This window comes from Octopus bimaculoides, chromosome 24 (assembly GCF_001194135.2).
Source record: "Octopus bimaculoides isolate UCB-OBI-ISO-001 chromosome 24, ASM119413v2, whole genome shotgun sequence".
NCBI classification, from domain to species: domain Eukaryota; kingdom Metazoa; phylum Mollusca; class Cephalopoda; order Octopoda; family Octopodidae; genus Octopus; species Octopus bimaculoides.
The window spans coordinates 9399927-9411788 of NC_069004.1; the positions used below are offsets into that span (position 1 = coordinate 9399927).

General features: G+C 38.5%; 2 protein-coding genes across 4 annotated transcripts in view; one reads left to right on the forward strand and one right to left on the reverse strand.

The window, feature by feature from the left end:
- The window catches only part of LOC106883161 (coiled-coil domain-containing protein 43), a 7826-nt gene extending 4206 nt beyond the window's left edge, over positions 1-3620 (reverse strand). The window contains exons 1-2 of the mRNA XM_014934077.2: positions 3384-3620; positions 679-763 (exon numbers count right to left, since the gene is read on the reverse strand). Of these exons, the coding sequence (XP_014789563.1) occupies positions 679-763; positions 3384-3569 (271 nt within the window). The 5' untranslated portion in view covers positions 3570-3620. The remainder of the gene's footprint in view (positions 1-678; positions 764-3383) is intronic.
- LOC106883160 (lipoyltransferase 1, mitochondrial) overlaps positions 1886-11862 on the forward strand; it is a 55949-nt gene continuing 45972 nt past the window's right edge. The window contains exons 1-4 of one of the 3 annotated variants that reach the window (XM_014934076.2): positions 1886-2892; positions 8891-9494; positions 10500-10607; positions 10944-11081. In XM_014934076.2, the coding sequence (XP_014789562.1) occupies positions 8952-9494; positions 10500-10607; positions 10944-11081 (789 nt within the window). In that variant the 5' untranslated portion in view covers positions 1886-2892; positions 8891-8951. Of the gene's footprint in view, positions 2893-5766; positions 6338-8890; positions 9495-10499; positions 10608-10943; positions 11082-11862 lie in introns of those variants that run through there. The other 2 variants (XM_052976242.1, XM_014934075.2) reach the window with 2 other exon arrangements.

The following is an 11862-nucleotide window of genomic DNA, read 5'->3' on the forward strand; positions in this document are numbered from 1 at the left end:
CCGACCCCAGTGCGTAACTGGTACTTAATTTATCGACTCCGAAAGGATGAAAGGCAAAGTTGACCTCAGCGGAATTTGAACTCAGAACGTAATGGCGGACGAAATACCGCTCAGCATTTCGCCTGGTGTGCTAATGCTTCTGCCAGCTCGCCGCCTTTGAAAGTGAGAAGAGCTCACTTTCTATTAACCAATGTCAGGTATTTTTGTCATACAATGGCATACATTGACTCTAGCTGTAAGGAGTAACAAGCTGGCATCAATAGCTCAACCATCGAAATGAACTCATAGTGAATTATCCCCTCAAAATTTCCACCAGATGCAGAGCATCACCTTGTGTTTGAAATGCCCAGGTTTAGAGACAAGTTCCTGAAGCTGGTACTTGCTTAACCACTGTTTATGCACGTTAGGAAAGCAGAAAAATATTTTCCTTGGATATTACTTGCTCTGATCTATGGCTCCTGTCACTTCAACCAAGAGAAGGGGAAAGCTTCAGTGAAGGAGTCCTTCGCCTTCAAGGGCAAAAACTGGTATCAGTGTGGGATCGAAGAAGCACACAACAGCAAGGGGGTGGGTATTAAAATTGGCAACAGATTAAGTCTAACACTTTTGGTGCTTACCTGGAAAAAAATTTAGCTTTTAATAAGAAAATGGAAAAAAAAAATCCTGAAAGTTGCTTACCCTTTTTGTTTTCTTTGGAATCTACATTACACATCTCATCCCATTTCTTTATCACTTCATCACAGATTTCTTCTTTAGAGTCTTCCTGAAATTGAAACAAACAAACTGGTTTAAGAACAACAATGAAATGGAAATGTTCTGTGATTGTTAAACGGATCTGTCAATGGACTGACTCCAAGACTATTCCTTCTCCAAGCTATTGCAAAAGTATAATGCCTCTGGTCACATGTGATACACAGACAGGACCCTCCTACACCAACAAAGCAGAATCTACAGACATACAGAAGCAGAGACAGACTCATAGCTAGATGAATGTATCACCATTATGTCATCTATTCTTCAGACATTGCTACATAACCACTCCAATGCTGTTTAAATCTCCTAAAAAAATCTCAACTGGCAAAAATGAACTGTACCTGTATTTCAAAGGGTTGGCCTTGTCACATTCTATGTCATGCTGAATCTCCCCAAGAACTACATTAAGGGTATGTGTGTTTGTGGATTGTTCAGCCACTTGCGTGTTAATTTCACAAGCTGGCTGTTCCATTGATCAGATCAACTGGAACACTAGTCGTCATAACCAATAGAGTACCAGTTCATGCTGCACTACATTCACCTCATTAGTGCATGTCAGAGTGTGACACAGTGTAAATGAGAAAAATGTTGCTTGGCTGACTACCTGCATACCATAGGGCTGCTCAACCAATGCTGAGCTGGTGGAAGGTACATCCTAAAAATAGTCTACAATTATGGTCCAGACAAACATAAAACTGACACAAACAACAGCATCAATAAGAACTACAGCTATTATATCCTCATTGTATCTATCTTGCTAGTCTTAGCTGTGGCCATCGTCTAATGCACCATTGCATGTCAGGGTGTCCAATATGGTTCTTACCTAGGCTTGTGGCGTGGTATATTTGAACTGAGAAATTTGTTGTCCATGCAAAGTTGTTCAGTTAACTTTACCTCTTTCCAGTAGATCTACACATTTTCAAACACTATAGTTTATCTTGTTATCAAAGACTGACGTTACACAAATAACAACAGGTAAACAGTGATAATAGACAGGCAGAGTGGAGAAATAACACCAGGCTTCCATCACTGCACACGTTATATGGAATACTGGATGCAGAATGTACTCTTGTGTTGAGCGTTATAAACAGGAGAAAAGCCATAAGAAACGGTGCCATTGTGGTAACATTTCATTTTTACTTCAACCAACTACCGAGTTTCAAAGTGTCACCTTGGGGTACTTACTCTAGTCCTACGAAGATTTGAACCAGGTAACTACGGGTAAACGAAACATTTAGTCAATTATTTAATGTCTCCTCTATTTCAGTGAAGTACACCGACCTATGATATATTCTATTTGAACATGGTATGGATCCGAAGAGTGAGCGACCAGCTGAAGAAAACATACAGACAATTGCATATCTTCGAAGCTCATAACTCTATCACCATATGGTACGGATTTATTTCCGGTCATGTGAAGATATAAATACAACTCCGCGAGATAACAACACCTTGGACAGTTTGTATATTATCGTTATCGTCAATGATTTCCACCTATCTAATCAAAAAGTCGGTGACTTTTGTCATGAAAGAAAAACATTGGTTAAATATTTTGTTTATGTTTGGGGAAGGTGTTTCACGCTTGAGTCCTGAGTAAAAGACTACACTCGATTGGTTCTTCAACGCTACATTCTCACTCACTGCCTCCCCTAACCCACTTCGTTTTCACCTGAGAATCATATAAGTAAACACGAGGATAGCAAGAGAGATTCTTTATGGTTGCTCGACTTGCTAAAAATAGCAGCCAAATCGACTACCCCTCCTTACTCAAATTACATCCCATCGTCTTAAAAAAAGGTGGGGGCACATTGGATAATATGGTCTTAAAACAATGGATAGTCTCAGCTGCAAGCCTTCGATCCGAGCTCACCTGAGGGCTAAACAAAAATTAACAAGACCGTTTAATTAAACAGAGAAAAGAAAAGAGATAAAGAGAGTCTGAAGGACCAAGAATTTGTGTGGATTTGAAAAAGAATAAACTGATAATTTGACAAAAATAAGGCGATGAGGGTTTGTTTCGAAGTCTCTCAGAAAAATAGCATTCCGTCCAGTAAGACGGAATGCCTTTTCTTGCTATCTCATATAAAGAATAGAATCGTACAAGAATGGAAGATAACCAAATTAGCAAAGAATTTTAAGGTAAGATTTAAAGAGAGAAACCTACACAGAATAAAACAATGTTTTCTTTTACTAAAATGCGTCATAAGCATTAGGGTAAATACAATTTAAGAGCGTATATTTATGTATATATGTGTGTGTGTGCGTATAATGTAATATGAATAAGATAAGTTGTATGTATGTATATATATATATATATATATATATATATATATATATATATATATATATATATATATATATATATATATATATATGTGTGTGTGTAATATGTTACGTTGTTTAGCCTTAACATAGACCTATGTACAAAGGTGTTCCAGTAGTGACCATCCGTCTTAGAGTGTAATTCCACTGTCCGATTGTATTCTTTTTTTTAAGACAAAAAGGAGTGATTTGAGGGCGGTTTAGTAGCTATTTCTGTTAGGTTGTGCGACCAAGAAGGGGAAAGTTCTTGGCTTATACCTACGTGATGATATATTATAAGATGTGTATCTGTGTGTGAAATACCGTACCGCTATTTCCCCGACGATGTCCAACAGGGAGTCCTTCTTCTCATCATATCCGCTGTACGACTCGAGGATGCCATTGATGTACGTGACAAACACACCGGCATCAAGATCGTCATTTAATTGCAGCAGTCTCGTCTCCAGCCATCGTGTAAAGCCATCAGAGTCATTACACATGGATACAGCCGCCATGCTGAACTCTTGCCACCGGAAGTTGCTCTCACGCACTCGCACTTACACTCACAGGTACAGACACATGCATAGTTACACTCACACAATCAGTCACCTAAATTCACACACACACACACATATTTATTTACACTCTGATACAAACATACATTAACAACTTTACAGTCACACTCATTTAAACTAACATATGCACATACACATGTACGGTCACACTCACACAGGCAGTCGCTTACACTCACGCACACATCTATTTAAAACTCTTGCACAGAAACACGTACAACTACACATTTACGGTTACACATACACACACAAAGAAACGAACATAGGACCACGCACATATTTACACTCTCGTAGAAACGCGTAAAATGACACCTACATAGTCACACTTACACTCAGAAATACTCAAACACACACATAGTTACATACACTTTCACACAGAAATACATACGTTGACACATTTATAGTTACACACACTTACAGAAATACTGTCTCATAGTTACACATTAACAAATTCATGGGTGTTTTGCATATACCTATACATAGATACAGATATGTCCATATAAGACGGGACATACAAGGTGAATTCTTATATATACATACACAAGAATTTATTTTTAGCTCTTATGATTTCGTTTCGGCACCTCATTCCAGGGTTTGTTTTCATTATACCTTTACTAATTTGGAAATGACAAGCAACGGATGGCCGCTGTGCTTGAAATAGTTGCAAAATATTCCTCAAGTCACAAAGTCTCAATACAAGAAGTTTATTACATTTAACAATGTAATTCTGAATATACAGAAAGGGTGCGATGGTCGTCATTTGAATATCTTTGATCAGAGTTGACAAAAAGGAACAACAGCTAGACAAACTTCTGATAACTTCGATTCGTCAATATTCAGGTTCGATTCGCAGCAGAAGCTACTTCGTTTTAGTTACTCACCTTATGTTCTTGAGAAAGGCATGAATATTAATTTTATCCTTATTTTATTCCTCTCTGAAATATTAACATTGTGGATAAAAAAAAAAAAATGACTAATTTTATTGTAATTAAAGAAAGTGTTTTTATTTTCCTAAATATTGAGAAGAGGGAGAGGACTAGAGTTCGGAGCGATGAGCTTTGTCTTTCATCAGATTGCGGCCATGCTGGGGCACCGCCTTAAAGAAGTTTTAGTCGAATGAATCGACCCTAGTACTTTTTTTTTTAAGCTTGGAACTTATTCTATTTGTTTCTTTTGCCGAACTGCCAAGTTACGAAGACAAACACATCAACACCAGTTGTCAAGCGGTGATGGGACACACACACACACACACACACATAAATATACGGCGGGCTTCTTTCAGTTTATGTCCACCAAATCCACTCACAAGGCTTTGGTCGACCTGATGCCATAATAGAAGACACTTGCCTGCAGTGCGACTGAGTCCGGATCTATGTGGTTGGGATGGAAACTTCTTACCACATAGTCACATGCTGATATGGATGTCTGCAGGAGAAATTGGATGAAAGGAACCTCTACATGGTCACTTAACCTGCTAAAATCTGCCTCAAATTACACCTGCCATCTTTAAACAAAAGTCACACAGCGCCCGAAAGAAACAAACAAATTACACTCATACAGAGAAAGAGCAGGTTGAGCTATCCACGCTGAGGCCCCTTCATTAGCTCACAGAATTCAGGGCTACAGTTCGCAACATTCTTTCGTTTCAGTCAATGGACTGCGGCTATGCGGGGGCACCGCCTTGGGAGTATAGTCGAATAAATCGACCCCAGTAATGTTTTGAGTTTGTTGCTTCTTTAACCGGTCTCTATCGCCGAACTGCTAATTCGAGGGGCATAAAAAAACTAACACCAGTTGTCAAGTGGAAAGTGGGGACAAACACACGCATAGAAGGATCAGTTAATTATGATTTTATTCAGCCTATTTCCCTCTCAGATTCACACACTTATTGCAGCGGTCAGTCAGTTTTTCTGATCCCTGTAAAAGAACTCGGAAAGTTGAGCCTCCAACCAAGCCTTTCGCGGTACCCTTAAAGCCAGAAACTTTTCAACACTTATCGTATACGTATACACGAAATGCTTCCACACAGTTTCCGTCTGCCAAATCCACTCGTGTGGCTTTGGTCTCTTCTGGGCTATAGTAGAAGTGAGACTGCAACCGAAACCATGCGGTTGCTAAGCGAGCTTCTTCTGGTTGTTTTTGTATTTACGCAACTACATTGTCGAATGTGTTCTTCGGCAGAATTCTAGTTTTAGCACCCCATATAACCACCTCATAACTTGGGGGGGGGGGGGTGATTTTCAGAAAATTTTTGCGAATTTGTGTTCGACATATTGGTCGGTCCGGAGCCATAGTTTCAGTCATCATACTGCCGCCATAACTTAATTACAGAGGCTTTCCCTCTGTGTGTTGTGTATCAAACCGTATCATATTTGCCCATTATGACGGAATCGATGAACGTAGCTTGAAGTTAAGTTTCTTCTCAAAGAACAAAAATAAATTAAAGGAGACAATAAGACTTCGTTTTTAAAAAATTTAGACCTGGGTTTGCACTCCTTAAGCATATTTCGTTTCTGAGCCAGAGCGAATAGCATTTAAATCCTTCCCTAATAGCAGACGTTTCTACATTAAAATGAATAGTGTGTATGCAACTAACGCAGTTACCTCCCTTACACCGCACTACCTCATGGTCGAACAATGAATGTGAAACCATCGTAATTATTTCTTCGGATAATTTCAGAAAAAAGAAACCAATATCTTAATTGTCATAGGTAATTATTTAAATTAATTATGTACACAACTGGTTGACAGACTCTGTGTGTATGCATATATATACATATATATATACACACACACACGTCTTATGTTGAGCCCGTTCTTGTAACAAAGTCAATATCTAACAGTGTATGTGTATTTAAATATATAATATGAATCTACCTCAGCTATATCATGTACATGTAGTCTGTTAGGAATGCTTGAAAGGGATATTTCTTTTAGAGGTAAGGATCTGTGAGAATTAGGAGATTAGTAATGTATCTGGGTTGTTTGAAGGTGATTGTAAACACGTGTAAATGCATAAGCGATTGTTTTGAAGGTGAATTGACTGTTATTAGTAGCAGATCGTAGCGGTTTCCTCGATTGTCTGATATATTTCTCCGTCTTCCTTGGAAGGACGACAAGCACTTATTTATCCACCGGTCAGCTCTGATCAAGCAGTGGTATTCCAGTCACAGCTGTCCCATTTTTCTCAGCCTATATATTGAACATGTAATTTTTTTTAAAGACACTAAGAGGTGGTTTGAGATAGACATAGCTGCATATTTTGCCAATCAGTTTGACTAGATCCTTAATATTCAGTCAAATCAAACGATTAATTAAGTCCCTCGCTTGTTTTGAGAGAAATTCCAAGAGCGTCGGACAATATTCTTAATTATATCTCGGCTTCCTTCTACTTTTGTGTACTTGTTAAATTTCTTGTATATTTCTTATTTCTCTGCCATTCGTTTAACCCATGAATTTTAGTTTCTTTACGATGAATTATTTATGTTAATATTTAATGTTAAACAATATTTCATCCAAAACCCTTTTTAATTATAATAGTAGTGGTTGAAGAAATCCTTTGTTTTTAGTCTTTTCTTGTTTGTGATACAATCATTCTAAATTAATAAAACTTCAAAATCAAATTAGGTTAACATGTTGTCGATTTCAATAGTTTAATAAAAGACAGATTGTGAAAATTGCCTTCCAGTTTCAAACATTGCCGTATTTGATGATATATAAGACTCACTATTGCCCACCAAAATTCACTCCTGGTCCTATAGACAGTGTTAGGAATCCTATAAGCTAATTTTGTCCTGAATATATGCTGACGAAATTTTGGTTGGTCTAATATGCTCATGCGTCTTTTATGCCATCAAATACGGTATATTTGTTTGGATTTTCGTTTAGCTCTTACATAATATAAATTTCCAACGTAAGCTCAAGGTCACACATTTCGTAAAAGGGAGCAACGGAGTGCAGGACTTGACTGATTCTTATTCTACCGACATCGTAAATATGAAAGACAAAGTCGATTCCAGTTCGATTTAAACATTGGGAAGGAATGTTGAAATTATCGAGTCAACCAATATTATGAATGACATCTCCACTCACACTAATCTTCAGTTTACACCGCCGGTGTAGACCGAATAACTGTACTCTTGTTTTGATAAACATCCTTGGAGGCAAAAACATAAACTGTGTAGGAATTTACATGGAATAAAAATGGGAAATAATAATAGTCATTAATCTCTTAACAACTCCGTCTGTTTCGTCTCAAATTAACCCTAAATAAACAGATCTTAGGATCGAATGGTACAGATTTGATTATGGAGTTAAAGAATTCGCTTCGAACTGCACGGTTCCGCGTTCAATCCTTCTGTGCGGTACCAAGGGTGTTTTCTGCCATAACTTCGGGTTGATTAGTACCTTCTGGGAAGAATGTGGTAGTCAGGAACTATGGTACCTCATCATGTCGTGTACTTTATGTATGCATATATCATTTGCTGATGTATGTCGGCGAAAGATGTTGACACCAGCAAGATAAACCGGTGTTTTGGAAACCATGTCCCGCCGTAACGAAAACAAAAACATGTCTAGCGGCGACTATCTCGTTTATTCAATTTCATTACTACTGGAATTACACATCCAATAAGTACGTCCCTTTTTAAGATGGTAGAGTATGATGTGAAGGAGATTTAGCTGCTAAGAATCTCCTTTGCTAGCTCGATTTAGCTATGCCCACAAGTAGGTATAATTCATAGTTCACCATTGTGAGCTGTGACATTATAAAGGTGAAGCGAATTCATTATCTTGCAGAGTTGAGCTCAAATTCCTTTGATAGGAAAATTCGTATGTCTTCCACAGAAGACTTGGAAATGAATGACATCACTTGTATGCTGATGACACTCGCTTACAACTATTATGTGATGACAAGACAACACACACACACACACACGCACATACACACATGCACACACTCACACACATTCAATAGGTTTCTTTTAGTTTCTGTCTTTAATATCTACTTGCAAGTGGATTAGTTGGCCCAGGGCTAGAGTTGAAGACATTTACCCAAGGTGCTGCACAGTGGGACCGAACCTGAAACCACATGGTTGAGAAGCAAACATCTTAAACACACAGCTATGCCTATCGCCACCACCACCTCCACCACCATCATCATCATCATCATCATCTTCATCATTTAACCTCCACCCTCCAATGTAGATGTAAAAGCAAAAGGTGATGATAGGAATATTTATTTTGATTTTGGTTTTATTTTTCAGTTCTGTGAGTCTGCGATATTCCATACCATTTTTTGGCAATGTGTGACGTTCAGTTGCTACAATGTCGTTCTGTTTACCATACCTCAGGCTTTACCGCCATCTCTCAGCATTCACAGCTCTGTGTCAAAGACATTTTCAACTGGGACAGATTCATTCGCTCAAAGTGACCCCTGCCCTTCCTCTGGTCAGAACGGCTGCAACAAAAGCTGCAAAGCATGAAGTAATAGTTTCACAATCAACGTGTATCTTTGAAAACCTTTCTCTGGAAGAATGGCTATTCGAAAACACAGACTTGGAAAATACATCTTATCTGTTGATCTGGCGAAACACTGAAACGGTTGTGATTGGGCGGCACCAGAATGCTTGGATTGAAGCCAATGTGCCACTGCTGGAACAGAAAGGTGTCAGCATTGCACGCAGGAACAGTGGCGGAGGAACCGTTTACCATGATCTTGGCAACATCAACTTCTGTTTCCTAACATCGCGTGAACGATACGACAGAAAGTGGAACCTGAATCTTGTGACCGAGGCTGTTAACGATCAGTGGATGTTAAATCTCAGTGTGAATGCCCGAGATAACATCATGTGGAATGACATGTTTAAGGTGAGTAACCAAGAATGTTATTTTGGTTCTTTATTAGTCAGTATGTCATAGACATTGTGACCTTGTCACCATAAATGATACCTTTGTACAAACATACCAACCACTTGAGGCTTGTTGCAGTTGTCCACGCTTTCAGGTATTTGCGACAGAAGTCAAGCGACAAATGTACATTACATGTCATTTATATGATTTCAAGTATGTTTTTTTGTAAATCTTTGTAACCATGTTACGAGTGAAATACATTGCCTTTCCTTTATGAAAGACAAATTTGATTCCTGTTCAATTTAAACTCTGACCATTAGGAAACAATGTTGAAATTATTGTGTCAACCAATATTATGAATGACATGTCCACCGACACTCATGTTCAGTCAACACTACCAGTGTTGACTGAACGACTGTACTGTTGGACAAAATGCTTCGTGGCATTTCATCTGTCTTTACATTCTGAGTTCAAATGCTGCCAAGGTCAATGTTGCCTTTCATCCTTTCAGTGGTTGATAAAATAAGTACCCATTGAACCCTGAGGTCAAAGTAATTGTCTTCTCACCTTCACTGAAATTACTGGCCTTGTGCCAAAATTTGAAACAGTCATTAAGGTGGTGAGGCAGCAGAATCATTAGCTTGTTGGACAAAAGGCTTAGTAGCATTTTGTCCAGTTTTACATTCTGAGTTCAAATCCCACCAAGGTCAGCTTTGTCTTTCATCTGTTGAGGCTATTACAATATCATAGAGAGTTAAGCTAGGTTACTAGGCTACATCTACGTGACCTCTGATGTATAATTTTGGCCAGCAGTTGTGAGTTTTGAGCCTACATTGAGTGCATTGGATGCAGGGGGATTTTTAAACCCATTTTTGGGTAAAAAAAGGTGTGTCTTACAGGCCATCAAATATGGATGTTTTGCGTCCTTGTCCCATTTTGTATTATTTATACATACATATATATATATATATATATATATATTTGAAACTCTGAAATGATTTTGGTGTTTGTTGATTTTGACAGGTCTCTGGAACTGCTGCAAGGTTGAAATCCAAACGTGCCTATCATCATTTTACTCTGCTTCTTGATGTCAATCTGAATAACCTACAATCCTTTCTCCAGAGCCCTCTGGTGAGTGACTTTTATCTTTCACATTTATCATAACACAGAAATCATCTGCAAGCAGCTACAGCAGCAGCATCACCACTACCACTACCTCCATCATCACCACCACCACCACTATTACCACTATCATCCACCACCTCCTCCTCATTGTTATCATCATCATCGTCATCATCACTACAACTATCACCACTTTCACCACCATCAGTTGTAGTAGTGGTAGTAATAACAGTTCTTGTTTTCCTTTATTGACATCACCGTATATATCTTACCTAATTCTTCACCCGCATTGCTCAAAAGTCCCTTGAAACATTTAATTTTTGTTTTTGTTTTTTTTCCCCTTAGCTTGGAGCAAGTAGTCGTGCCACAGCCAGCATCCCTTCCTCTGTCATCAACCTTGTTGATGTGGAACCGCAGTTGACATACGACAATGTCATCCAGTGTGTTGCTCAGCGATTTCTTAGTTTCAATCAGAACTCACAGGTAATTAAAAGACAGCTGTTTCCTTGGTGTTCCATCAATCCTTATTAGATATTTTTGGCTTAATTAACTAATTAACCCCTTTGTTTCCATATTTCTGTTGAAATTCCCTTCCATTCTTTCAATTAATTTTGAAAATAATGAAGAATTTGGTAAAAATAATCCTGTCATTATCTTTTGTTTTTACTTGTTTCAGTCACTAGACTGTGGCCATGCTGGGGCAATGCCTTGAAGAGTTTTTAGTCAAATGAATTGACCCTGGTGCTTCTTTATTTTATTGGTCTCTTATACCGAACTGCTAAGTTACAAGGACATAAACAAACCAAGACTGGTTGTCAAGTGGTGGGAGGGGACACACACACACATATATATATGACAGACTTCTTTCAGTTTCTGTCTACCAAATCCACTCACAATGATTTGGTCGGCCTGAGGCTATAGTAGAAGACACTTACCCAAGGTGCCACCCAGTGAGACTGAACCCAGGACCATGTTGTTGGGAAGCAAGTTTCTTACCACACAGCCACTCCTGTGCCTTTAAAGATGTTTGCTGAGCAGTCACCCATCTAAGTACTAACCAGGCTCCTTATTGCTTAACTTCAGTGACCGGACAAGAAACCCTTTTGTTACCAAATTTCTGTTGAAATGCACTACCACTGGAACATATACAACCCCAGTGAGAGTTGAACTTGGTATGTAAATGGACTAAGCTAAATACAGCAGACCAGACTATTTAGTCTCATATTTTACCATTCCTGCTTCTTTTAATGCCCTTTAACAATAT